The sequence below is a fragment of the Balaenoptera acutorostrata genome, chromosome 8, assembly GCF_949987535.1.
Source record: "Balaenoptera acutorostrata chromosome 8, mBalAcu1.1, whole genome shotgun sequence".
NCBI classification, from domain to species: domain Eukaryota; kingdom Metazoa; phylum Chordata; class Mammalia; order Artiodactyla; family Balaenopteridae; genus Balaenoptera; species Balaenoptera acutorostrata.
The window spans coordinates 95036015-95060312 of record NC_080071.1 but is presented as its reverse complement, the minus strand read 5'-3'; the positions used below and the strand labels follow the sequence as shown (position 1 = coordinate 95060312).

General features: G+C 56.7%; 1 protein-coding gene across 3 annotated transcripts; it reads left to right on the top strand.

The window, feature by feature from the left end:
• The first annotated feature begins 3214 nt into the window (after positions 1-3214).
• Positions 3215-15402, top strand: FAM240C (family with sequence similarity 240 member C). 3 transcript variants are annotated; one of them, XM_057551769.1, is made up of 4 exons: positions 3215-3333; positions 10889-11035; positions 12724-12872; positions 15174-15402. In XM_057551769.1, the coding sequence occupies exons 3-4, from the start codon at positions 12727-12729 to the stop codon at positions 15367-15369; spliced, it is 342 nt and encodes a 113-aa protein (XP_057407752.1). In that variant the 5' UTR covers positions 3215-3333; positions 10889-11035; positions 12724-12726; the 3' UTR covers positions 15370-15402. The 3 variants fall into 3 exon arrangements, with proteins under 3 accessions (XP_057407752.1, XP_057407751.1, XP_057407754.1); XM_057551771.1 differs by lacking the exon at positions 3215-3333 and adding an exon at positions 10655-10779; XM_057551768.1 differs by lacking the exon at positions 10889-11035 and having other exon boundaries at positions 3220-3333.
• The last annotated feature ends 8896 nt before the right edge of the window (positions 15403-24298 follow it).

The window sequence follows — 24298 nt, the reverse complement described above, 5'->3', positions numbered from 1 at the left end:
AGTGAGGGGTCTGTGCTCCTTCGTGGGGGGCAGCCCCCCTCAGAGTCAGCCCAGTGAGGCTGGGGCCAGGCCCTTTATCTCAAGAGGGATTCCCAGGGTCCACTTCCCATCACGGCTGAGCTTGTGCACGTCAGACCCGCCGGCCCCCTGCATCCTCTGGGCAGACAAGCAGCTAGCCAGCAGAACACAGCGGCAGGCTGAGCAGACCGAGGAGTCGGTATGCAGAGAGGAACGTGTGCGTGCGTCTCCCTTATCAGGGCCTTTTGCCTGAGGGAAGTTGGCCCCATTCAGGTGGGCGAAACCTCGGGAGGAAAACCCACGTCCACTGGTGTGAAGACCCAGAGATGGTTGGGTGACCACAGCAGCTGGAGACCAAGGGGGAATCCCAGAAAGGGGAGCTCTCACCCCAAATCTCCCACTGACCCCAACACATGTGCGGGACTCCAAGTGGCCATGAGAAAACCTGTCAGAGATGGCAGGGAGACAGAACTTGGGGTTTACCTGATTGACCTGATTAAACAAAAATCCAGACACTCATGGGGGGAGGTAGGATCTCCACGACGCATTGTCCGAGATGTGCAGGATGCAATCCAAAATTACTGGACATACAAAGAGAGGGAAAACTGTGGCCTATCATCTGAACAGACCTCCAGCCCCAGGTGACCCAGGTGACCCAGGTGATGAAGACAGCAGACACGGACTTTAAGGGAGCCATTCAACGTGTGCTCAGGTAAAACGTGAAAGAATATGCTCACATTGCATGAAAAAAAGGAAATGTCAGCAGTAATAAAAAAAAAAAGACTGTAGAACGTAATCAAATAGAAACTCTAGAGCCAAGAAATACAGTACTCAAAATAAAAAATTTACTGTGCAAAACAGCAGATTGGAGATGATAGAAGACAGAGCCGGTGATCTACAGAATAAATCAGCAGAATTTATCCACCCTGAAGAAGAGAGAAAAGGAAAAGAAGTGAGCAGAAGCCCACTGACCTGCGGGCCAAGAACAAAGATCCCGCCTGTGTAATCCGAGTCCCGGGGGGGAGGAGAGAGGGGCTTGCAGAGGAAGCACTTAGAATAAACAGCAGCTGCATTTCCCGTTTTGGCGAGTTGCATGCATTTGCTGAGGCGCACAAAGTGTGGACAGAGCATCAGGGGACCTGGCTGCCCAGGGGTCCCAGAGGAGGGGCCCAGAGGGGCCGGACCCTGATTCCCCTGGGCTCGGAGCAGCACTACCCGGCAGAGTCAGCCGGGCTCTGCCGGAGGTTAGCAAAAGCTCCAAGTGGGCCCCCCAGGATGAAACGCATCTGGACGTGCCTCCTGCACCATTTCCGCCTCAAGGCACCCTGCTGTCCGGGGCCTACGAAGGGCATCCAGCCCAAGCTTCGAGGTGAGCCACTGTGCCCGGGGCCTGGCCATCCACCCTCAGGGCTTCCCTGCCGGCCTTTCCTCTGCGAGGGGCACACGCCTCCCCCCAGGAGCCAGGAGCCGAGCCCGAATCTGGACCCGGCCCCGGCCCAGGAACTCTTGTCCCACCTCCCTCCCAGTCACTGCAGTGTCCACCTGGGGGTCCCCCTCCCGCCCTTCCCTGCCTCCTGCCCTGCAAAGGCCACCCCAGGAGGCACCTTATTTCCCTGGTGAAGGGCTCCTGGGGCCAATGTACACGACCACACTCAATATAAAATTCCCACAATGAGCTAAGAAATAAGAAAAATGTTACTTGAGGCTGAGTAATAGCCCACTGTATGCATGTGCTGCATCTTCTTTATCCACGCCTCTGCGGACGGATATCTAGGTGGCTTCCATGTCCTGGCTATGTACATAGTGCTGCTGTGAACATTGGGCTGCATGTTTCTTTTCGAATTATGTTTTTCTCCAGATGTACGCCCAAGAGTGGGATTGCTGGATCATATGGCAGCTCTATTTTTAGTTTTTTAAGGAACCTCCATACTGTTCTCCACAGTTTACATTCCCACCAACAGTGTAGGAAGGTTCCCATTTTCTCTACACCCTCTCCAGCATTTGATATTTGTAGACTTTTTGATGATGGCCGTTCTGATCGATGTGAGGTGATCCCTCATTGTAGTTTTGATCTGCACTTCTCTAATAATTAGTGATGCTGAACATCTTTTCATGTGCCTGTGGACCATGTGTACGTCTTCTTTGGAGAAATTTCTATTTAGGTCCTCCGCCCATTTTTTGATTGGGTTGTTTGGTTTTTTGGTATTGAGCCACATGAGCTGTTTGTATATTTTGGAGACTAATCCCTTGTGAGTCGCATCATTTGCAAATATTTTCTACCATTCTGTGGATGGTGTTTTCATTTAGTTTATGGTTTCCTTTGCTGTGCAAAAGCTTTTAAGTTTAATTGGTCCCATTTGTTTATTTTTGTTTCATTTTCATTACTCTAGGAGGTGGATCCAAAAAGAATGAAATGATGCCGTTTGCAGCAACACGGATGGACCTAGAGATGATCATACTAAGTGAAGTAAGTCAGACAAACATCATATAATATCACTTATATGTAGAATCTAAAAAAATGATACGAATGAACTTATTTACAAAACAGAAACAGACTCACAGACACAGAGAACAGACTTGTGGTTACCAAGGGGGAGAGGGGGGAGGGATAAATTAGGAGTTTGGAATTAACAGATACACACAACTATATATAAACTAGATAACCAACAAGGACCTACTCTACAGCACAGGGAACTCTACTCAATACTCTGTAATAACCTACATGGGAAAAGAGTCTGAAAAGAATGGATATATGTATATGTATACCTGAATCACTTTGCTGTACACCTGAAACTAACACAACATTGTAAATCAACTGTACTCCAGTATAAAAGAAAAATTTTAAAAGAACGCTATTTACGATATGGCTGCCTTACTATGAGCATAATCATGTATTGTTTGGAGGCCTTCCTCTCATACATCTTAAGATAAAGGGGGTTTGATGCCAGCTGGTTTTTTTTTAACCTCAGCCTACGAGGCTGCTCAGGAGCAGCCCATCCGGAAGAGAAGGCGGTGATTTTGGTAACACTATCTTGCCAGGAGCCAGCGAGCAGGGAAGACTCCCCGGGCTGCCCTCCGGTTTCTGGCCGGGAGCCGAGGGACGCGTGCCTGCCAGGGCCTGCGGCGGGAGCCCACTGTGTCTCCAGGGGCCGCCAGACTGAAGGCAGCTCGTCTTTCCGGCCTCTGACCGGATGCCAGGCACTGTGTCACCAAGCCCGTATAAAAGTCACGGGCAGACACAGTCCAGGCGCGCTGGGGACACGGGAGGACACCTGCCTAAAGGAGCTGCGCCGACCGGCCCGGACAGACCTCAGAGTAAGCCTGGGTGATGCGACCCCGGCGGTGGGCCGTCCGTGGGATGTGGGAGCCAGGGCCGCACACTTGCGTTTTCTGGGGATTTAACTTTGTTAGCAGCTTCTCCCATTCAGCCTTCTGGTGACAAAGCCCGGGATGGATACCAAGCGGCCGGCCCCCTCCCCCTTCCTCCCACTCCGGGGCCGACTGCTGGACGGTTTCCACTGTCTGCTGCTGGCTTTCTGGTGCCCCTTGTCTGTCTCTCTGTCTGTCTGTCTGTCCGTTGTTTCTGCTCCGTGAGGGTTTGAAGGGCTGCACTGCAGGGCTGGTCTTCCCGAGAGTTAAAGCTCTGATACCCCGTGTCTCTGGGAAGCCCCGCAAGGAGAACAGCCAACCTGACCTTAAAATGTCAACTTTTCCCTCGGTCAGAACGAGTCCAGCGCCGATCCCTGGTCCCTCCCGGAGGCAAAACCCTTGAGTGGATGCACCCCAGCCCCACACACAGTCGCCCACGTTTTCACTCTTTTAGTTCACCGGCAGCACCGCCAGCAAGGATTCGGCCCCAGGGGGATAAACTGCCGCGTTTCTAAGTCCTCTCGTCTACGGGGCCCCCAGAAAAGCGGTCGCCCTCCCGCCTCCTCAGAACCGGCCCCAGTGGCCTCCACAGCCCTGGCCTCGCTCCTGCGTCCCTGAGCTGGAGGCCACGGCGGCAGCAACACGCGTAAGACATCACACGGAGCTCCCTGAAGATGCTCCGGGTCCCTCTTCTTGGCTGCCTGAGCCAGGTTCCAGAACCTTCCCGTCCTGAGCCCGCCCACCAGGGAGGTGCATCACGGGGGGCGGGGGGAGCTGTCCCGGGATCTGAGGGGATCCAGCGCCGTGTCGGCTCCCTGAGCCCCACCGCACGGCCCAGGTTCCCAGGGCAGCGCGGAGCTCGGGCGGCTGCGCACCGGAGTCACCTGCGGTCAGAGCCCGGGGGCCTCACACACGGGGCGGGGCGCCGCTCCCCCTCCAGCCTCGCCCTGGAGCCCAGCCGGCCTCCGCGGAGACCCGCACCAGGCAGGCAGCTGGCGGGCCAGCCTGGCCCAGGGCAGGAACGGGAGCTACAGTCAGACCAGCCTCGCTTCGCTGTAGGCTCTGGACTCGAGGGGCTGCTGGGATCCTGATTTCTGCCTCGGGTGAGTGCAGAAGAACTGGTTGAAAGTGAGCGCTTCTGTCAGCCTCACTTTACTGTATTCTGTCCAATAGTCGACCTGAAGGTTTTAGCGCTACCCGACACACTCGCCCCCGCGGCCAGGTGTATCCCAGGCGGAGGGAGAGCCGCCCCTGGGCGGTCAGGCGAGGCCGCTGGGGGCACCGCCAGGGGCAGCACTGGGGAGCCGGGGCTCAGGGTCAGTGCCGTCAGCTCTGCAGGCCCAGAGACCACGCCTACCGGGCAACCAGGGGTCACAGGCTCCTCGGGCCACACAGGACACCACGGACCCCTGGTGGAGCTGCCACAGCTCCAGAGGTGAGGCCGGCTCCACTGAGACCAGAGTGCTCCCGAGGGCTGAGCAGGGCGCAGGAAACTCAAACCCACAAGCTGGTCCCCAGGGACCCTGGCCCCCCAAGGATGCCTGCCCCCCCAGGGACCCTTGCCCTCCCCCAGGGACCCCTGCCCCCCCCAGGGACCCTTGCCCTCCCCCAGGGACCCCTGCCCACCCCAGGGACACCTGCCCACTCCCCAAGGGACACCTGCCCACCCCAGGGACACCTGCCCCCCCCAGGGACCCTTGCCCTCCCCCAGGGACCCCTGCCCACCCCAGGGACACCTGCCCACTCCCCCAGGGACACCTGCCCACCCCAGGGACACCTGCCCCCCCCAGGGACCCTTGCCCTCCCCCAGGGACCCCTGCCCCCCCCAGGGACCCTTGCCCTCCCCCAGGGACCCCTGCCCACCCCAGGGACACCTGCCCACTCCCCCAGGGACCCCTGCCCACCCCAGGGACACCTGCCCACTCCCCCAGGGACCCCTGCCCTCCCAGGGACTCCTGCCCTCTCCCAGTGACCCCTGTCCTCTCCCAGGGCCCCCTGCCCTCCCCCAGGGCCCCCTGCCTTCCTTATGGGCCTCCACCCCTTGGAGGCCTGGGGCCAGCACTGGGTCAGTCTCCAAAGCCCAGGGGACCTCCTCTTGGGCCTCCCATTTCCTCTCATGAGGGGACAACGTGACAAGTTAGTGTAACGTCTTAGCTGAGATCTCCCAGATTCTACAGCCTCCTCCTGACCCTGATTAGGTGTGGCGGACACCGGTCTCCACCTGCTTCTAAGAAGCCGTGGGGAGCACAGTGGGGCCGGTCCCCCGAGGCTGAGGCGGGCGGCCCGGCTGAGCACCCGCTGCCCTGGCGCCGTCTCAGGTGGGGCTGGGCAGCATGTGCCCGCAGGGGCCCCCACAAGCCTGCCCTCTGCCGCCGGCGGGAGGCGGGGAACCCAGAGGCCCCGGGGAGGGGCTCCTCCACCAAAACCCGCTCCTCTGGACTCGGGCCAGCAGCCGGGCAGAGCAGGGAACCCCCTTCGCTGCCTTCACCTCGAAGGTCACAGGGTCAGGGTCGGGGTCAGGGATGTGTGTGCCCCACTCAGGAGGAGGGTCCCCGGGGCTCCCGCTGCTCTCTGGCCGCAGGAGGGGCTGAGCACCAGCTGCCACCCAGCGCCGGACGGAGCTGTGAGCACCTTCACCAGCTGTCCCTGTGGCCACAACACTTCCTCCCTCCCTTCTTCCTTCCCTCCCTCCTTCCTTCCTTCCCTCCCTCCCTCCCTCCTTCCTTCCTTCCCTCCTTCCTTCCTGCCTTCCTCCCTCCCTCCTTCCCTCCTTCTCTTTCCTTCCCTCCTTCCCTCCTTCCTTCCTTCCCTCCTTCCCTCCTTCCTTCCTTCCCTCCTTCCCTCCTTCCTTCCCTCCTTCCTTCCTTCCTTCCTTCCTTCCCTCCTTCCCTCCTTCCTTCCTGCCTTCCTCCCTCCCTCCTTCTCTCCTTCCCTCCTTCCTTCCCTTCTTCCCTCCTTCCTTCCTTCCCTCCTTCCCTCCTTCCTTCTCTCCTTTGCTCCTTCCCTCCTTCCCTCCTTCCTTCTCTCCTTTGCTCCTTCCCTCCTTCCTTCCTTCCTTCCTGCCTTCCTCCCTCCCTCCTTCCTTCCTTCCTTCCTTCCTTTTCCTTCCTTCCTTCCTTCCATGTACCACAACCCCAGATGCTATAGGTGCTTCTGGTGCTGTCCTGGGTGCCCTGGATGCTTCCGGAAGAGAGTCCCAAGCAAGAGAAGAAGTGACCAGGCCGATAAGATGGCCCTGCGGTCAGGCAGGTGGGGGCTCTGCTTCCCCCAAAGGTGAACGTGCAGAAGCCCGTGAGAGCCCAGGTCCGAGCTCATGGGGCTGGAGCTCGTGGGGCGGGTCACAGTGAGCAAGCACACCGCACCATCCGGCATCCAGAGGGGAAGCCACTGAGGCCAGGCTGTGATCTGGAGGGAGAGGCCCCAAGCGGGTGGAGCAGGCTGGCCGTGCGGACACACGGTGTTCACCGTCGGGGTCCTCACCGTCCGCGATGGGATATTGGCCGTGGAGGGGATATTGGGGTTATTTTCTTTTTTGTGGTGTCTTTTCTTTTTAGTATCAGGGTGATGCTGGCCTCAGAGAATGAATTAAGGTGCTTTTGGATAAAATATAAACATATACATGTGTCTATTAAGTCTATCTGGTTTAATGCATCGTTTAAGGCCAGTGTTTTCTTACTGACTTTCTGTCTAGATGATCCATCCTTTTGATATAAGTTGCTAGTTAAAGTCCTCTACTACTATTGTGTTACTATCAATTTCTCCCTTTATGTTTAACATTACTTTATGTATTTAGGTGCTCCTGTGATGGGTGCATACATACATATTTACAATTGCTATAACTTCTTATTAGATTGACCCCTTCATCATTATGTAATATACTTCTTTGTCTCTTGTTACAATTTTTGTTTTAAAGTCTATTTTGTCTGCTATAAGTATTGCTACCCCAGATTTCTTTTCATTTCCATTTGCATGGAATACCTTCTTCCATCCTCTCACTTTTAGTCTGTGTGTGTCTTTAGATGAGAAGTGAGTCTTCGGTAGGCAGCGTATATGGGTCTTATTTTTTCATCCACTCAGCCACTCTATGTCTTATGGAGCATTTAGTTCATTGACATTTAAAGTAATTATTGATAGATATGTGCTTATTGCCATTATATTAGTTGTTTTCTGATAGTTTTGTAGTTCTTTTTTGTTTCTTTCTTCTTCTTTTGCTCCCTTCCCTGTGATTTGATGACTATTTAATGTTATGTTTGGATTCCTTTCTTTGGTGTGTGTGTGTATCTGTTACAGGTTTTTAGTTTGTGGCTATCATGGGGTTCATATATAACAACCTATATAAATAGGTGATTATTTAATTTGATGACCTCTTTGGCTCAAATGCATTTTAACAACCCTACATTTTTATCCCACACACATGTTTAGTTTAGTTGATGTTATATTTTACACCTTAACCACTTATTGTGGATGTAGATGATTTTAATGATTTTGTCTTTAAACCTTCCTACCAGCTTTATAAGTTGCTGATCTGCTACTTTTACCGTATGTTTGCCTTTACCAGTGAGATTTTTTTTTCTTTCATAATTTTTGTAAGTTCTAGTTGTGGTCTTTTCTGCTTAGAGAAGAGTCCCTTTAACATTTCTTGTAAGGCTGGTTTAGCGGTGCTGAACTCTTTTACCTTTTGTTTGTCTGTAAAACTCTTTTTCTCCCCTTCAAATCTGAAAGATAGCTTTGCCTTGGTTATAGGTTTTTTTCCCTTTCATCACTTAGTATATACACTGCCACTCCTTTCTGGCCGGCAAAGTTTCTGCTGAAAAGTCAGCTGATGGTCTTATGCGGGTTCCCTTGTAGGTAACTAGTCGCTTTTCTCTTGCTGCTTTTAAGATTCTCTCTTTATCTTTAGTTTTGCCGTTTTACTTGTAATGTGTCTCGATGTGAACCTCTTTAGGTTGCTCTCGTTTAGGACTATCTATGCTTCCTGGACCTGGATGTCTTTTTTCTTGCCCAGCTTAGGGAAGTTTTCAGCAATTATTTCTTCAAGTAAGTTATCTGCTCCTTGTTCCCACTTTTCTCATCCTGGGACCCCTATAATGCGAATGTTAGTATGCTTGATGTTGTCACAGAAGTCTCTTAAACTATCCTCATCTCTTCATTTCAGATGATTTCCACTACTCTGTCTTCCAGACCACAGATCCAGTCCTCTGTATGATCTAATCAACAGTTGATTCCTTCTAGTGTTGTTTTTTTGTCCCCAGCAATTCTAGTCTTCAGCTCTGTTTGGTTCTTCTTTATATTGTCTAACTCTTTGTTGGAATTCTCACTGTGTTCATTCTTCTTCTGAGTTCCATGAACATCTTTATGATCATTACCTTCTGTTTAGTTCTTTTCCTGAGGTCCTCTGTCTCCTCATTTTGCCTAATTCCCTGTGTTTGTGTCTATGTGTCAGGATATTTGGCTACGTTTCCCAGTCTTGGATGAGTGGCCTTCTGTAGGAGATGTTCCGTGGGGCCCAGCAGTGCGCTTCCCTCTGGCACCAGAGCTCTGTGCTCTAGGGGTGACCTCCACGTGGGCTGTGTGAACCCTTCTGTTGTGGTGGCACTGACCACTGTGGGCCCAGTGAAGGGCAGGGTAGCCTTCCTGAGCAGCTAGCTGTGTGGCCCAGGTGGGGCGTGGGACCACTGCCAGCCCACTGGTGGCCAGGGCCAGGTCCCCACGTGGCCGACTGCAACCTGGGGCACTTGGAGATGGGTCCTACCGCAGCTGAGTATGGGGCTTGGGGGAATCCCCAGTGCTGATGCTGGTGCGCTGGTGGGTGGGGCTGGACCCTGGACTTGCTGGTGGTCAGGGCTGGGTCCCTGTGCAACTGGCTGCTCAGCCGGGGAGGAGGGGGGCAGTCCCAGGACTGGTGCTGACCGGCTCATGTTGGGTAAGCCCCTGGCACTAATAGGCTAGAGAGAGGACACCAAAATGGTCCTTGCCAACATCTGTGTCCATGTGGTAGAACAAGCCTCCAAACCTGGCTGCTGCAGCATCTGTGTCCCCAGGGGGTGTCAACATCTGTGTCCCCTGGGGGGGCAGGAGGCTCTCCAAGATCAGCAAGGGGTCTGACCCAGGCTCCTTCAAATTACTGCCTCTGCCCTGGGTCTTGGAGTGTGTGAGATTTTGCCTTTAAGAGCAGAGCCTATTACCCACAGCCCTCTGGCTCTCTTGAAAGTAAGCCCCACTGGCCTTCAAAGCCAGACATTCTGGGGGTTCATCTTCCTGGTGCAAGACCCCCAAGCTGGGGAGCTACATGTGGGGCTCAGACCCGTTGCTCCTTGGGGAGAACCTCTATGCTTGTGAAATCCCTCCCCTTTGTGGGTTGCAGACCCGGGGGTGGGGGTCTTGGCTCTACTGTGTCTCCAGTCCTCCCGCCTGTCTGGTGGCGGCTCCTTCCTTCCGTGTACCCTCGGCGGTGGGAGGTGCTGCCAGCCTCGCTGACAGCTGCCCTGTGAGCGGTTGTTAGAGTCTGGATGTACCCGCAGGAGGAGGCGAGCTCAGGCTCTCCTCCACCATCTTGGCTCCTTCCCCATCACTGCTGATTTCGGAGTTGTTAACAGCCTCCTTTCACGGAGCTCACTCATTCCTTTATTTGCTCTGCAAATACACGTGTGTGTCCTGGTGCCACTGGGGGCCTGCGGTCCCCTGGAGACACACCGAGGCCCATGGGACCCAGAGGAGGGGCCCTGCCTGATGGTCAGGAGAGGCTGGCGTCCTCGGAGTGTGGACATGACGGCGGAGTAGGGCTCATGCCTGGAGGCTGGGGAGGGGCTGCATTCCAGGACGAGGGACAGACGGCCACGCAGAGTCACACAGAGTGAAGAGGGGTCTCCCCTCGCACCCATGGCGTTCTGCAATTTCACTGTCACAGTAGACCCTGTCCCCAGCTGGGCTGCACTTGCTCCCAGATCCAGCCCGTCGCCACCTGCTTGGCGAGAACATGGTGAAGACAGCCCAGCCCCACGTGCCAGGGTGAGGACTAAAATAAACGATGGCCCTGAAAGATGGGTGCAGGGCAGGCTGTCCCATCCCACGGGCTCCTGGCGTGGAGGGCAGTGACCAGGAGGGGGGCGGCCCGCCCCGCGGCTCGGACAGGACAGCCCTCCCAGCCGTTTCCCCTCCTGCCCCGCCCTCCTGCCCAGACCCTCCCTGCCAGCTCCACCCTCCGCCCTTGACGCCTGCAAGTGTCTTTTTTGTTTCTCCTTCAGAATCCACAGCAGGTGCAGGCTTGGCGCTTTGGGGTTAGTCACGCAGCCGCGTAAACCCCGACCCAACAAGCCAGCAGCCTCGGAGACTTAAAGTTGTTTTAAGGGATCTGCTGCCGGTCTCCAGGCTCTGGTTTCTTCTTTCGTTTTTGTAAGCATCCTGCGCCTGAGCGTGGAGGGCTGGCCTCCCCGAGAAGCTTTTAGACTGCAAAGCGGGCAGCTCATCATTCTTCCTCTCTTCTCCCGGGTTCCTGCACCAGCACCATCTCCTTCTCCCACACGGCGCCTGGGTCCAGCTCTGGCCACAGATGTGAGCAGCTGTCCCTATGGCCAGCCCTCTGTCCTGAGGGTCAACCAGTGTCCAGAGCACAGAAGTTGCTCCCCAGTACTCACGCCCACGTACACAGGCACGTGTGCACACATGCACACACATGCAGCGTGTGTTGACAGGCTGGCGCTGGGCCCCTTCTTCGCTAGAAGCCGTGGACTAGCCTCGTGGAGGTGGAGCAACAGGGGAGCCGGCGCTGTGGGGGCTGAGGGCTGGGCACCCCCCGCTCTCCCCCCCCGCTGCCCCCCGCTGCCCCCCCGCTCCCCCCTCGCTGCCCCCCGCTGCCCCCCGCTGCCCCCCCGCTCCCCCCTCGCTGCCCCCCGCTGCCCCCCGCTCCCCCCCCCGCTGCCCCCCGCTGCCCCCCCGCTCCCCCCCCCGCTCCACCTCTGCCAGCAGGGAGCAGCCTGGTTGGCCCTTCAGCGCACAGCCTGAGGTTTTAACAGCAGCCAACTCTAGATGAAAAACAAAAGCTCATTCTGTCCCCAGAAATTTACCTTGATCTCGATTTCTAATTAAGCCGAGGTGCCTTTCCAATGATCTCGGCTGGTTTCAGGGGTCCACTAGGGTCCTGGAATCTCCCACCGGGCTTCTCCTGAACCAGTGTCCACCTGTGTGTTCTGAAACATGGGGTCTTGATAGAACACGTGGGGTGCAGCCAGGCCAGCAGATCAGGCTGTGACTGCCATTGAACAGTTTGTCACTCATGGTCCCCAGAGGAGGGGGCACGCCCCACCCTGCGGGGCCTCCCGGGGAGCGGCAGGGTCGGCTGGGGGGCAGGGAGAGAGGGGGCTGTGATTTCCGTGGCAAGGCCCAGGTGAGGCAGGGCAAGCTGAGTGATTCCAGTGGCCCGGGGTGCAGGGCTGTCCCTGGCTTTCTGGTACCTGGTCCTGGGTGATGAGGGCAAGTGGATCGTGGGCCGGAGTGTGGCAGCCATAGAGGGAGTCTCTGGATTGGTTGGGGTGTGTTTGGAAAGGCACCCAGGAGGCAGGAAGCCCAGGCACAGCACTGGGACGTCCAGAAGAAGGCGTGTCGGGGTCGTGTGTGCAGGGTAGACACTAGGGCCCCGAGCTTACAGAAGCTGGAAACCTGGTTACGCACTGAGGTGCTGGAAGGTACCACAGGCTGAAGCAACAGACATTGAACGTCTCCATCCTGGAGGCTGGACTCCAAGAGCCAGGGGTGGGCAGCAGGGTCCCCTGAGGCCTTGCTCCTTGCCGTGTGGACGGCCGCCTCCTCCCCGGGTCTTCACGGGGTGCCCCTCTGTGCGTGTCTGTGCCCTGACCTCCTCTTCCTATAAGGACCCCAGCTCTACTGGGTCAGGGCCACCCTAGTGAACTTTTCTAGCCTTAATTACCTCAATCACGTTCTGCAGTCCTGGGGGTTGGGACCCCCACCTAGGACTTGGAGGACACGGTTCAGCGACAGCTCGGGGGGCTCAGGAAGGGACACCTGCCATGTGGAGCCTTATGAACTGCCAGCCGTCCTCACCCAAGATCACCCGCGTGAAACATCCAAGGACCCAAAATGGGATTTGCCATCAGCTGCTACTTCCTCTAATACAGGAAACCGTTCCAGAAGGTGGCAGGGCCACTGGTCTTAGACAGGCCATTGAGGGGCTGACAGTCCAACGCCCCAAAAAGATGTACAGGGTGCCCGGGAAATGTCTGGGGCCGAGCCACCTTCTTTATTGTTAACAAGCTGGTTTCATGTGCTCTCGCACCAACACAGCACAAAGTGACTGAGGTCCTGTAATTCTCCTTTACCCAGAAAATGAGTAAAAGCTACACCTTGAAGAATCCGGGAAGGGTATCCTATGATGCTGGGATGATAAAAATGTTTTGGGAGAAAAAAATCGAGCTTCACACTAAACAGCTGCAGAACGAGGACATGAGGATGCGCAGGAGTGCCCTGGACAGGTGAGCGCAGAGCCAGCGACCTGGGGGCACAGACACACCTGCACCAGGGCTGCTCAGCCCTCAGGACGCGGGCGTCCGCAGACCCCACCACCACCTCCCGCTTCCTCCCCCCGGATCAGTGTCACAGGAGAAACGGGTACGAAACCCTGAACACCAGCCACATTAACTCAGCTTCAGAGTCACATCATTGAATCACTAGTGGGAGAGAGGACACCCCATCCCTCCCTCCCCCATCCCTCCATCACCCTATCCCTCCTTCACCCCATCCCTCCCTCCCCCATCCCTCTATCATCCCATCCCTCCCTCCCCCATCTCTCCATCTCCCCATCCCTCCCTCCCCATCCCTCCATCACCCTATCCCTCCCTCACCCCCATCCCTCCATCTCCCCCATCCCTCCCTCCCCCATCCCTCCAACACCCCGTCCCTCTATCACCCCATCCCTCCCTCCCCCATCCCTCCATCTCCCCATCCCTCCCTCCCCCATCCCTCCATCACCCTATCCCTCCCTCATCCCCATCCCTCCATCACCCCCATCCTTCCCTCCCCCATCCCTCCATCACCCCGTCCCTCTATCACCCCATCCCTCCCTACCCCCATCCCTCCATCTCCCCATCCCTCCCTCCCCCATCCCTCCATCACCCCATCCCTCCATCACCCCATTCCTCCTTCACCCCCTCCCTCCATCACTCCATTCCTCCATCATCCCACCCCTCCATCACCTTATCCCTCCTCACCCCATCTCTCCATCACCCCATCCATTCATCCCCACTCTCCTGAGGGTCTTGTAGGAAGTTGTTGCCCAGGGTTAGTCTGGCTTTGTCTGTTTTCTGACAGTTGTTCCCACTGAGTTCAGGATAAAACAACGTTTCCCTCCTACTCCTTCCCACACATTTGCTTGACTTGCAGATTCAAAGCCACCCCTTTCTTTACTGGGTGGACTCCAGGGGCCTGTGAGTTCTGAGGGCGTCTCCCTGAGCTCAGGCGACCCCGAGCAGGCCCAGGAGTAACCGCTCGTGGACAGCTAAGAGGGCGTATTAGCACAGAGTTTGCACCTAGACAAGGATCCGAATGGCCAGAAACTTCCAAAGTGGGCGCAGCCTTAGTCCCCAGATAGTACCAGCAGCTGCCGCCCCGGGAGCTGGGCTGGAAAGGAGGATTCTTGGGGGCCGCGGCGGGACCAGGCCTGCACTGACCTTGTGAGCAGCCAGAGGTCTCGCTGCCGTGCTGGCCGCCCCCCACCCGTCATCCAAGGCTTCCGGCCACTCGGCACAGGTGTGGGGGCCGTGACGTCTCCTCTCCTCGCGGTGCAGCCCCCAGAGCTGGTCACTGCGCCCACCTGGCCTCCTGCGGCAGGGGTCCTGGCACAGAACCCTCACACAAATGGCTCCTCCCCACCCCAGGCCCCCTCCTGGGTCTCCGCGGCCTTGTCCCTGTCTTTCATGTGTCATCAGGCCCTGGGATGTTCTGGGTCTTTGGCCCATGGGGGCAGGTCCCCAGAGTGGGCCACGGGTCAGCACCGGCCCAGTTAGTCACAGAGGTCCTGGGCTGCTAGGGGCCGGACTGGGGAAGGGGTGACATCTTCGCCTCTCTAGAGAGAAGTGGCTGTTATGGGGCCTCGGACCCCCCCAGCCCACACCTTACTCCTGGCCGGCAGCAGCTCTGGGCCACGTCCCCAGGGCCACCCACAGCCTGGAAAAGGGCAGGAGCGTGGCCAAGGCGCGGGGCCCGGCTGTCCCAGCCTCTCCACCGGCTGCTGGGGGGCGCCTCCTCACCTGGGTCCCTGGGCACTGGGACAGGCCTCTGCGGGGACGCTCGTTACCAGTCTGCCCGCCAGCCCTGGAGGTCAGTCCGGCCAGGCGCCCCCCAACCTGCCTCCCTCCAAACCAAACCACACGCTCACACGTGGCCCACAGGCAGGTGTGGGGCCTGGGGGAGCCTGACCCCTCGGCCAGGCTGTTCCCGCCAGGGGGCACCCCGTGTGTTGTGCTGTGGTCACCGCAGCAGGCCGCCTTCCCAGGAAGGTTCCGCCCGAGGGGCCGGCGTGAGGGTGCATCCAGGCCCTGGGAGCACAGGTGCCCGCAGACACGGGCGCGTCCCCAGGTGCGAGTTCAGGACGCAGCTGGGTCCCCGCTTTCCCTGCCGGGAGGAGCCCAAGTGAGACCCTCCGTGGCAGGCGAGGCCTGAAGCGCGGGCACCAGCCGGCAGGGAGGGGGCAGCTTAGCTCGCACGCGGCCAAGGTGCCCACAGACGGGCCCAGCTGACCCCAGTCCTCCCTGAGCCCAAACGGTCGCCCGCCCCAGGCTCCGCAGCGAGTGGGCTCGGAAGCTGGAGACGCGGAATCAGACGATGCTGAGCCGCCAGGAGGCGCCCCCTGGCCCGCCCCTCCCGGCGCCCCCGACCAGCCCGCAGCCTGAGGCCCGACCTGCTTCCCCCGACGGCCCCGCCGTGGCCCCCGCGCCAGCAGAACCGCTTTGCAGTTTCGTGTCTCTAGCGTGATGCAAGCACCCAATAAAATCTAAGCTAAGTGGATGTTTTGTGCACATTTTTCTTTGTATCTGTAAAATGTACACATATTAAAAGCGACAGTGACACTACTAACTTACAACAAGCCACAGAGAGAAGCCACTGCGCTGCAGGGACTCGTGCAAATTTAAACAGTTTCATTCACCTTTGATCAAAATGTGTGCAAAAGCTCAGCCTCAGGATACTGCCTGATGTGAAGGTGTGTAAAGCATGTGCTTTCCCAGAATTCCTTTACACACTTTACTCATTACCCGGAACATCTCAGGAAGCTAAGCAGTCTTGTCCACAGCCAGAAATTTCACTCGGGTTTGGAGGCACAAATCTCCTGAGTCCACAGAGGCCGTTCGAGCTGGGATTCGGTGCTTCAGGCTCAGTCGTGTCCCCCCCAGCCCCCCAGCGGGGGCTGTGACCACCCCAAATGGGCAGGAGGGCCGAGCATGCAGCAGAGGCCGGGCCGCAGCAGGAGGACCTGGTCTGTCTCATCTCCTGATGAGGCCCAGACACCAGCCGGTGCCTGACCCCACTCCGCCAGCCCGCCTGTGTGCGCCCAGCGGTGGCCACTGCGGCCCCTCGTTGGCGGTGCAGGACTGCTGGTATGGGGCTGGGGTCTAGCTCACGTCATCTCTCCAGACTGAGTAACAGGGAAGGACAAATCTGACTCCATATTGGGTCTGTTTCTTTAACTTTTGTATTGTATTGCTTTTGCTACAAGTTAATCACTAAAAGAATGTTGCCTATAACCTGAAATATACAAGGTAGCCCATTCTCAAGGCTCTGACCTGTAAGGGTACAACACTTTTCATTCATATAAAGAGAAAAATTTGCAGGACAGAGAATACCACTTGTCTTGTTGGAGGTTTACAGGAACATCACGACCTGACCTAGGTGGGCAGCTGCAGGGACAGAAGAGTCTACACCAAGAAGTCTGCAGCAACCAGCCACACCCCTCCCCTTCTGACTTGGGTGAGACGGTTCTCTGGGACACGCATCCACCATCTTCTCGGTCTGCCAGCTTTCCTAATAAAGTCCCTATTCCCTGCCCCAGCACCTGGTCTCTCAATTTATTGGCCTGTCGTGCGGCCAGCAGTACAAGCTCGGACTCAGTAACAACTGGGTTTGGATTCTGTTTTGTTCTGACCCTCTGGTCCAGTTGGCGAGCAGAGGGGAAGGAGCATGACTTCACCAGTTTTGGGAGCCTCTCCAGAGACTTAACCAGAGAAAAAACGTGACACCAATGGCCACGTGACATCCTGTGACATCCACGTGACATCCTGCGCTGAACACAGATGCCTTGTAGGGCATTTCCAGAGCTGACCACACAGACTGGACAGGCAAGCGAAAGTCCAGCAGGAAAGGCCTGGAACCTGACACAAAGCGTGGATGTTTAGCTCCCCAAATGACCCAGTGGAGAGAACCTAGCAAAGGTCCCTTACGACACCAACTTGCAAACACATGTTCCTTGGGTCACCTCACGGGCTGTCTGTCATTGCTCGTGACTCAGGAGTTTCCATTAATAAACATGCTGGGAACGTGGTGATTAATTGCCCTAAAAATAGTTGGAGAATAGAAGTCCGTCAGTAAGACTCACAAAGCCCCAGGCTGCTGGAAGGTAATTTCATCTATGATGTGCTTAGAGCTCCGTGCCGTCAACACTGATAAACAGAGGCCTGGACCGTTTGCGGTGGACGGGCGTGTTGGTGCAGCAGCCCTAGCTGTGAGGCCGTGCACAATCTCTGTCCTCACTGCCTGTCACGCTGTGGTCACTCTGCAGTGACCCAGTGAATTTCCCTTCGTGGCAAAAGCCAAAATGGCATGGAGACAAGGCTCTTCACCAGCTGCATCTTCTCTCTTTATTGTTGATCTTAGCCTCAGGCGAAGCCAAGCTAGACTCTGAGGTCAGAAGGCACTCGGTGAGGGAGAGGGGACGGAGAGGGCGCTGCAGCGAGGGCGGGCAGGACCCCAGCCCCAGGGGCCCACGTGAGGGCTCAGGACCGAGCCCTCCACACACCTGGCTCTTCTGTAATTTTCCACGTGTGCAGAGCATGTTTAGGGGCTGAATTCCAACAGAATATCCACTTGTTCCTCTTCTGGAGGAGAATCTGAGACACAGAGAAGTGGGGATGGGCCCCAGCCACGCAGCCTGGAGAAGAGAGCGAAGAGGCCTTTCTCTTCTCTCCACAAGCCTTTGCCCTTTCCCAGCATCGGGAGTAACTGAGGGAAGGGCCGTGATGGCGGAGGGTGTGGGGTCACCCGGGCCGCCTGATGTGAGGGGCACCCCCGAGCCCGGGGCACTCCCGCCCTCAGGTTGGGCACAGACACCTGCTCCCAGCGGGTCTGTGCGGGCACCTGCCGCTCTCGGGCCTCCACGGGGCACCTGGGGTCCGTCCACTGTGCCCATCAGCTCTTCCCCAAAACAGCATCGCCGCTCAGGTCTGACGTTCATCCTAACACAGCAGGGTAACGCCCGGTGGCTAGTTGGGTTTTTTCCTGCTGTATCATGGAAGGGTTTCCGTAACTCACACCACGTTTTGCCGAGCTCAGCAAGGCTGAACAGAGCTGCGCGGCCTGAAGAGTAACCGTAACCCTGAGTCCACAGCGGCTCGCCCTCCAGAACCGAGCCGGGGTCGGGCAGCTAGGTGACGGTCCGGCAGAGCCTCGTGGGGCTGCCCGGGCCCCCCGCTTGCTGTGCTCTTCCTCATCCGTGAGCCCCTTGCTCAGCCTGCACGGGACTCGGTCCCAGTTCTGGCAGAAACCACAGCCCACAGCCCAGAAATTCCTGACACCTGTCGTCAAGCATCTTAATGTTTCTGCCGGGAAAACAGGGAAGTTTCCTCTCAGTGTGATATGAGAGGGTCTGGCTGACAAGTGAGCTACAAAGAAAGCTTCTACTTTTCAGAGCTATTTGGACCTGGGCACTGCAGACAAGGGACTGAGGGGCTGTCATGGTGGGAAGGAAAGCTGCCCACGCGGGGCTGGCCTCTGAATTCGAGACCCCATGGGCGGCACCCGCGGAGGCTCCCTGGAGGAGGGTCCTCCCTGCAGAGCAGCGATGCTGGGACCTGCCAAACCAAGAACAGGGCTAATTAAACGAGGACGTCAGTCATCCTTAGAGGTGGCTGGCTGTGTACCATTTCTTTTTCCTTCAGCACATGTCTTTTAAGAATAAGAGCATTTCTCAGCCTAGCCAAAATTAAGTTACTATGCTCAACAAAAAGGTATAAAGATTCCTTAACACCAGTTAATGCTGAGTCCTTTTTCGAATGTGCCCAGTTACCCCCAAACTCCTGTGACAGCAGGTTTGTGTGAACAAGACTCGCATTGAACAGGTGACTCTACTTCCGGGGGGAGACCGGCATCCTGGGACCGTCCCCCCCACCCTGTCCTGAGGGGCCCCTTCCTCGCGGTGTCATTTGTCTGCTTCTCTACCCTCTTAAAGATGGAAATTCGCTCCAAGGGCTCAAGGGGTTCGAGCTAAACACCAGGGCTGCGTCACCTCCCTCCCGAAGACCGGCACCTGGGTGCCCTCTGCGTGAGGCTGAGTCTGAGTCTGCGTCCAAGAGACACACGCCCCCCCCCCAACCCCGCTGACGCCAGATAAGCCTAGAAAGCTGACAAGGGGGACTTGCTCATCTGTCACCACTTTTATGTTCATTAGACAACATCCCTTTTTCAAGTGGGTTCTTCTTGTGACTGGAGTGGTTTGGTTAGACTGCCTCTCATGAGTGCAGAAAGCAGGATAATGTTTCATTTCCCTTTGCCACCAATATTCAAAATGGAAAGTTGGCTTAATGTCGACCTTGGATCTATTTCTCAGGCTTCCTATTGAGTATGACTGTGGATCTATTTCCCAGGCTTCCTATTGAGTATGACCTTGGATCTATTTCCCAGGCTTCCTATTGAGTATGACCTTGGATCTATTTCCCAGGCTTCCTATTGAGTATGACCTTGGATCTATTTCCCAGGCTTCCTATTGAGTATGACCGTGGATCTATTTCCCAGGCTTCCTATTGAGTATGACCGTGGATCTACTTCCCAAGCTTCCTATTGAGTATGACCTTGGATCTACTTCCCAGGCTTCCTATTGAGTATGACCGTGGATCTATTTCCCAGGTTTCCTATTGAGTATGACCGTGGATCTATTTCCCAGGCTTCCTATTGAGTATGACCGTGGATCTATTTCCCAGGCTTCCTATTGAGTATGACCATGGATCTATTTCCCAGGCTTCCTACTGAGTATGACCTTGGATCTATTTCCCAGGCTTCCTATTGAGTATGACCGTGGATTCGTGGATTTACATCGACTGGATGCAGTCAGTCAACTCGGAGCATCACCTTAGATGCTTGAATTGTCACAGATTTGACCAGTGGGACCTTTTCAAAGGATTTTCCACTCATCTTGAAAGTTCCCTTGCTTTCTGAAACAACAAAAGGTCCTAAGCTTGTGTGTACCGCAGCTGCCCCGGAACAGAAAATGAATAAACCAAATGTGGTACATTCAATAGTAAAATAATAGGAATAAAAAGTAACAAACTGCTGATACGTGCACCAATGCGGCACGTGTGGTGAAAGGAGGTTGGGGTGTGATAAAAACGTGCCCATCCTGCAGGTGACATCCCAGAAGGGGCAGAGAGAGTCATGGTGAAAGCGGGACCCTGGTCCCCTCCGGGCAGGTGATCATCTCCGAACAGCTCAGGGGCCGAGTGGGGGTGGAGATGCTCCAGATCTCGTTCGGGTGGAGGTTACATGACACACAACCCTCATGGCGCATGGAGCTGACTCTCGGAGTGTGCACTTTATTGCATGTGAATTTCATCCCAATAGAAAAGGTTTACAGTGAAGGAGCAGGTGCACCCCACCTCTGCTGCTGACCAGTGGGGGGGACTCCTCCCATCTGAAGGGACGCGTTGCCTCCAGGGAGGGCGAGTGCTGGGCCCTGATGGGGGCAGGGGTGCTTATGCCACCCAGGGATCTCGGGTCCCCTGTCTCACGCGTTGCCCACCGGGATCCACTGTCCCTCTCCTCCCAGTCGGACCCTGACCTGGGCAGGTGCACCTGGGACCGCTGAATGGTCCTTGGGCTCAGGATGGGGGAGGGGAGGGTCCTCCCGGCTTCACATGCGACCTTTGACTGACGGTGCCTCATCCGGCCTCGTTCTGTCCCTCTCCAGCCATCACTGTCCCCACATCATCCACCAGCCCTACTGTCCCTCCCTCGCCTGGTCTGCGCCCGCCAGCACTCACTACCTGGACCCCAGCCCATGGCAAGCACTTGTGGGGTCCCCTGGTCCTGGGATGGAAATGCCATGAGGGGTGGGTCCTCACTGCCAGTCCCAGGGGCCTGGGCTGTGGGATCCCAGGGGCAGACAGGGGCCCCATCACAGCAGGGTGCAGGCTGCTGCCAGGGGGCCCTGGAAGATGGGAGGTCGACAGGACTGTGCAGGGGAGACATGGGGCCGTGGCCAGTCCCCGAGGGGCTCTGCAGACATGTCCAGGCGAGCCAGGGGCCGGGCCTTACACTCGTGCAGAGGGCGAGGTCCAGGCCAGGGCGGCAGTCTGAGAGGGACGACGGCGGAGGGCAGCCGTGCACTGGCCCCACCCAGGGAGCAGTGCTTGACGGGGCTGGGGGTGCAGCCCAGTGGTCATTGCGTCCCTCATCGGCTGCCGGAGAGAAGGCCGGTGTGAGCATGACGAATATAAACCCAGCCTAGAACCAAACCAACGGCTATAAATAGACTTTTCTCAACCTGGGGAAGACAGAGACTTTGTGCAGAGTGCAGTGTTTTGTGAGCTGCGAACTGTTCGGGGCCATCTGATTCGTGCTGTTGTCGGCAGGACAACGCTCCCCCCGATATCCACGTCCAAATCCCCAGAACCTCTGCGTATGCGACCTCCATACAAAGCGACTTCTCAGATGTAGTTAAGTTAGGGGTCTTGAGATGGGGGATTATCCTGGGTTATCCAGATGGACCAATGTCATCACACGGGTCCTTATAAAAGGGAAGCAGCTCACTATCTCAGAGGGATGTCCGCACCCTGTGTTCATTGCAGTATTATTTACAATAATGGAAATAATCGAAGTGTCTGTAGACAGATGAATGGATATAGAAGATGTGGTATAAATATATACATACAGTTATTCAGCCATGAGAAGGAAATCCTGCCATATGTGACCTTGAGGACACTACACTGAGATAAGCCTGACAGAGAAAGACAAATAACATATGATCTCACTTACGTGTGGAATAGAGGGAAAACATGGTAGAAACAGAGAGCAGAATGGTGGTGACCAGGGACTGTGGGGAGGGGGAAATGAGGAAATATTTGTCAAGGGGTACAAACTTCTAGTCCTAAGGTTAACAAGCTCTGGGATCTAACGCACAGCCTGGTGCTTCTGGCTAACAGGACTGTTCTGTATCCGTGAAAGTGGCTAAGAGAGTAGATCTTAAATGTTATCACCACAAACAAAAAAACATGGTACCCATGTGAGGTGATGGAGGTGTTAGCTAACCTTATTGTGGAATCATTTCGCAACATATACACGTATCAAGTCACCACCGTAAACTTACACAATGTTATATGTCAATTATTTCTCAATGAAGCCAGAAAAAAAGGAGGGAGGCAAGAAGGTCAGAATCAGAGAAGATTAGAGGGTCCACGGGAGAGGGACACAGTGGCCTCTGGGACCTGGAAAAGGCAGATTCTCCCTGGAGCCTCCAGAAGGAACCGGCCCTGAGGACACCTTGATTTTAGCCCCATGGGACCCCCTCTGCACTGTGCAACGTGAGTCCCACTCCAGGGCTGTAAGGAAAGTAATTTGAGCTGTTTTAAGCCAGTAAGTTTGTGATGATTTGTTACAGAAACTACATCATACCAACTAGTGCGCTTCGCCTGGACCCCCTCAGGTGGGGAAACTGGTTACATCGCATGGGGTGGAGAAGACCAGGAGAGAATTTCAGTCGTGCGGGCGGGGGATGGTGCCCGGGGGCGGTGGGGGGAGGGGGTCGCCCACCTAGAAGGTCGTCTGAGCAGGTCTGGGAGCCGAGGACGTGGGGGGAGGAGGTGGCGCTGGCCTGATTCCGGCCCCTGGATGCATCTCTCCCTGGAGGTGCATCTGCGGGCCACGCATGGGCGCCGCTCACCCTTCAGGGGTAATCGACTTAGAAACACGTTTCAGAAAATCATAAACAAAAGCAGTTATTCTTGCGCACAGAGGGGAGAAAATACAACGGGCCGCTTTCCCAGCTCTGCACAGAGACCCTCCGGGCGGGTGGCCAAGCCTCCGGCGCACCTGCCGCTCAGGTTCAGCCCAACCCCCTTCGCAGCACAAGCTCAGGGGACCCCTCACCGCCCGATGCAGACGCTTCCGCTCCGGTCCCGAGGACCTACCCACCCCCCAACGCCCCCAGAGATCCAACAGAGCCATTCACCGTGAGACCTGAGGACAGGTGATGTGGAAGAACACGGAAGCTTGAACTTTATCAGGATGAAGTGACAACACAGGGCTTGGGGCTCCGAAAGCCAGGCGTGAGGTGTCTGTGCAAAGCCATGGCGTGAGGTGTCTGTGCAAAGCCAGGCGTGAGGTGTCTGTGCAAAGCCATGGCGTGAGGTGTCTGTGCAAAGCCAGGCGTGAGGTGTCTGTGCAAAGCCAGGCGTGAGGTGTCTGTGCAAAGCCATGGCGCTCCTCCCTGCTTGCACTGCAGGCCCCAGAACAGAGACCTGCCCTCCCCGCCAGGGTCCTTCTTGGGTTAATCCCAATTCAGGTGAGAGGACCCAACTTCTAGTTCACGCGCTGGTAGGGGTGCTACCTGGGAAGGACCTCAAGGGAGCCGCTGAGCGTAGGAGCTCCCGCCCGGGACAGCCCCATCTGTGGAGGAGAAGGCAGAGCACGGAGTGGCCGGGCCAGGGGACAGTGGCCCTGCGTCAAGACCGCCGGTGGTCACTGGGTGGACGGCCGCCTGGGAAGGCTTGACTCCTCTTATCTCCCCGTGTGTGGGTTTATCGCCCTCTCCGAGGGTCTAGCCACCCAACACCAGCCCATGCGATTCACCCCCCGCCGCAGCCCTGCATGAACGCCCTGAGTGCCCCCACCTGCAGCCCTGATCTTCTCAAATCCTTTGAAGCCCAGGTGCATGATTTCCTGCCCAGCACCCAGGCTGGGCAGCTCATGGCTGCAGCTTCGAAAGACACGCTCAGAACGATGCCTAAGAAAGCGGGGCATCGCCAGAGAGGCCCCCATGAAAGGCGCTGAGCCGACCCAGGGTCTCCCGAGGCTGAGGGTGCTGTCAGAGGGCGCCCACAGAGGGTGGTCTGCGTGCCTCCCCCCAGGGGCTCCGTAAGCAGCCCTAAGTGGGCAGCACGCCCACTGGAAGACCTTGTCCTCATGGGAGGGGCAGACCCAGCCCTGTGCTCCCAGCAGACGCCACTTCTGCCAAGGTTACAGCAATTCCAAGTCTGACTCTGCCATCAGCACCCTGAGAGCTGCCGCTGTGACCGTCCAACGCTTTGGGCAGGCGTGTTCACTCTGCCCTGTCGCTGACCTGGGTGCCCTTGGGTTGCTAGGTTGGCAGGAAACTTACACCTCTCGCCTTGGCAGACTGACTGGGGCCGACTTGCCCTGCTGCCACCATGGCTGTAAAACTGGACAAATACAGGGCAGCAGGCAGAGCCGACCGTGAGCCACAGCCCCGTCGCCGGCCCTCTGCCTGGGGCTGCTGCCCCTCCCCTGGGAGGTGGAGCCCAGAGGAGCCGTGACCTCGCCGAGACCAGCACCAGCGTCCAGGGCTGCAGACACTCCCGAGCCGCAGCACCGGGCATGAACGAGAACCGTGCCCTGCAGCAAGGGCCACAAGGGGACGAGAATGGAACTAAAATGGACCCGACAAGCAGCAGACCAGCCTCCTCAC

Bases quoted from the DNA above. Each gene is read 5' to 3' on its own strand.
- FAM240C (XM_057551769.1), top strand. From the start codon at position 12,727: ATGAGTAAAAGCTACACCTTGAAGAATCCGGGAAGGGTATCCTATGAT. The intron at 12,873-15,173 runs GTGAGCGCAGAG...CGCCCGCCCCAG, and splicing joins CGCAGGAGTGCCCTGGACAG to GCTCCGCAGCGAGTGGGCTC.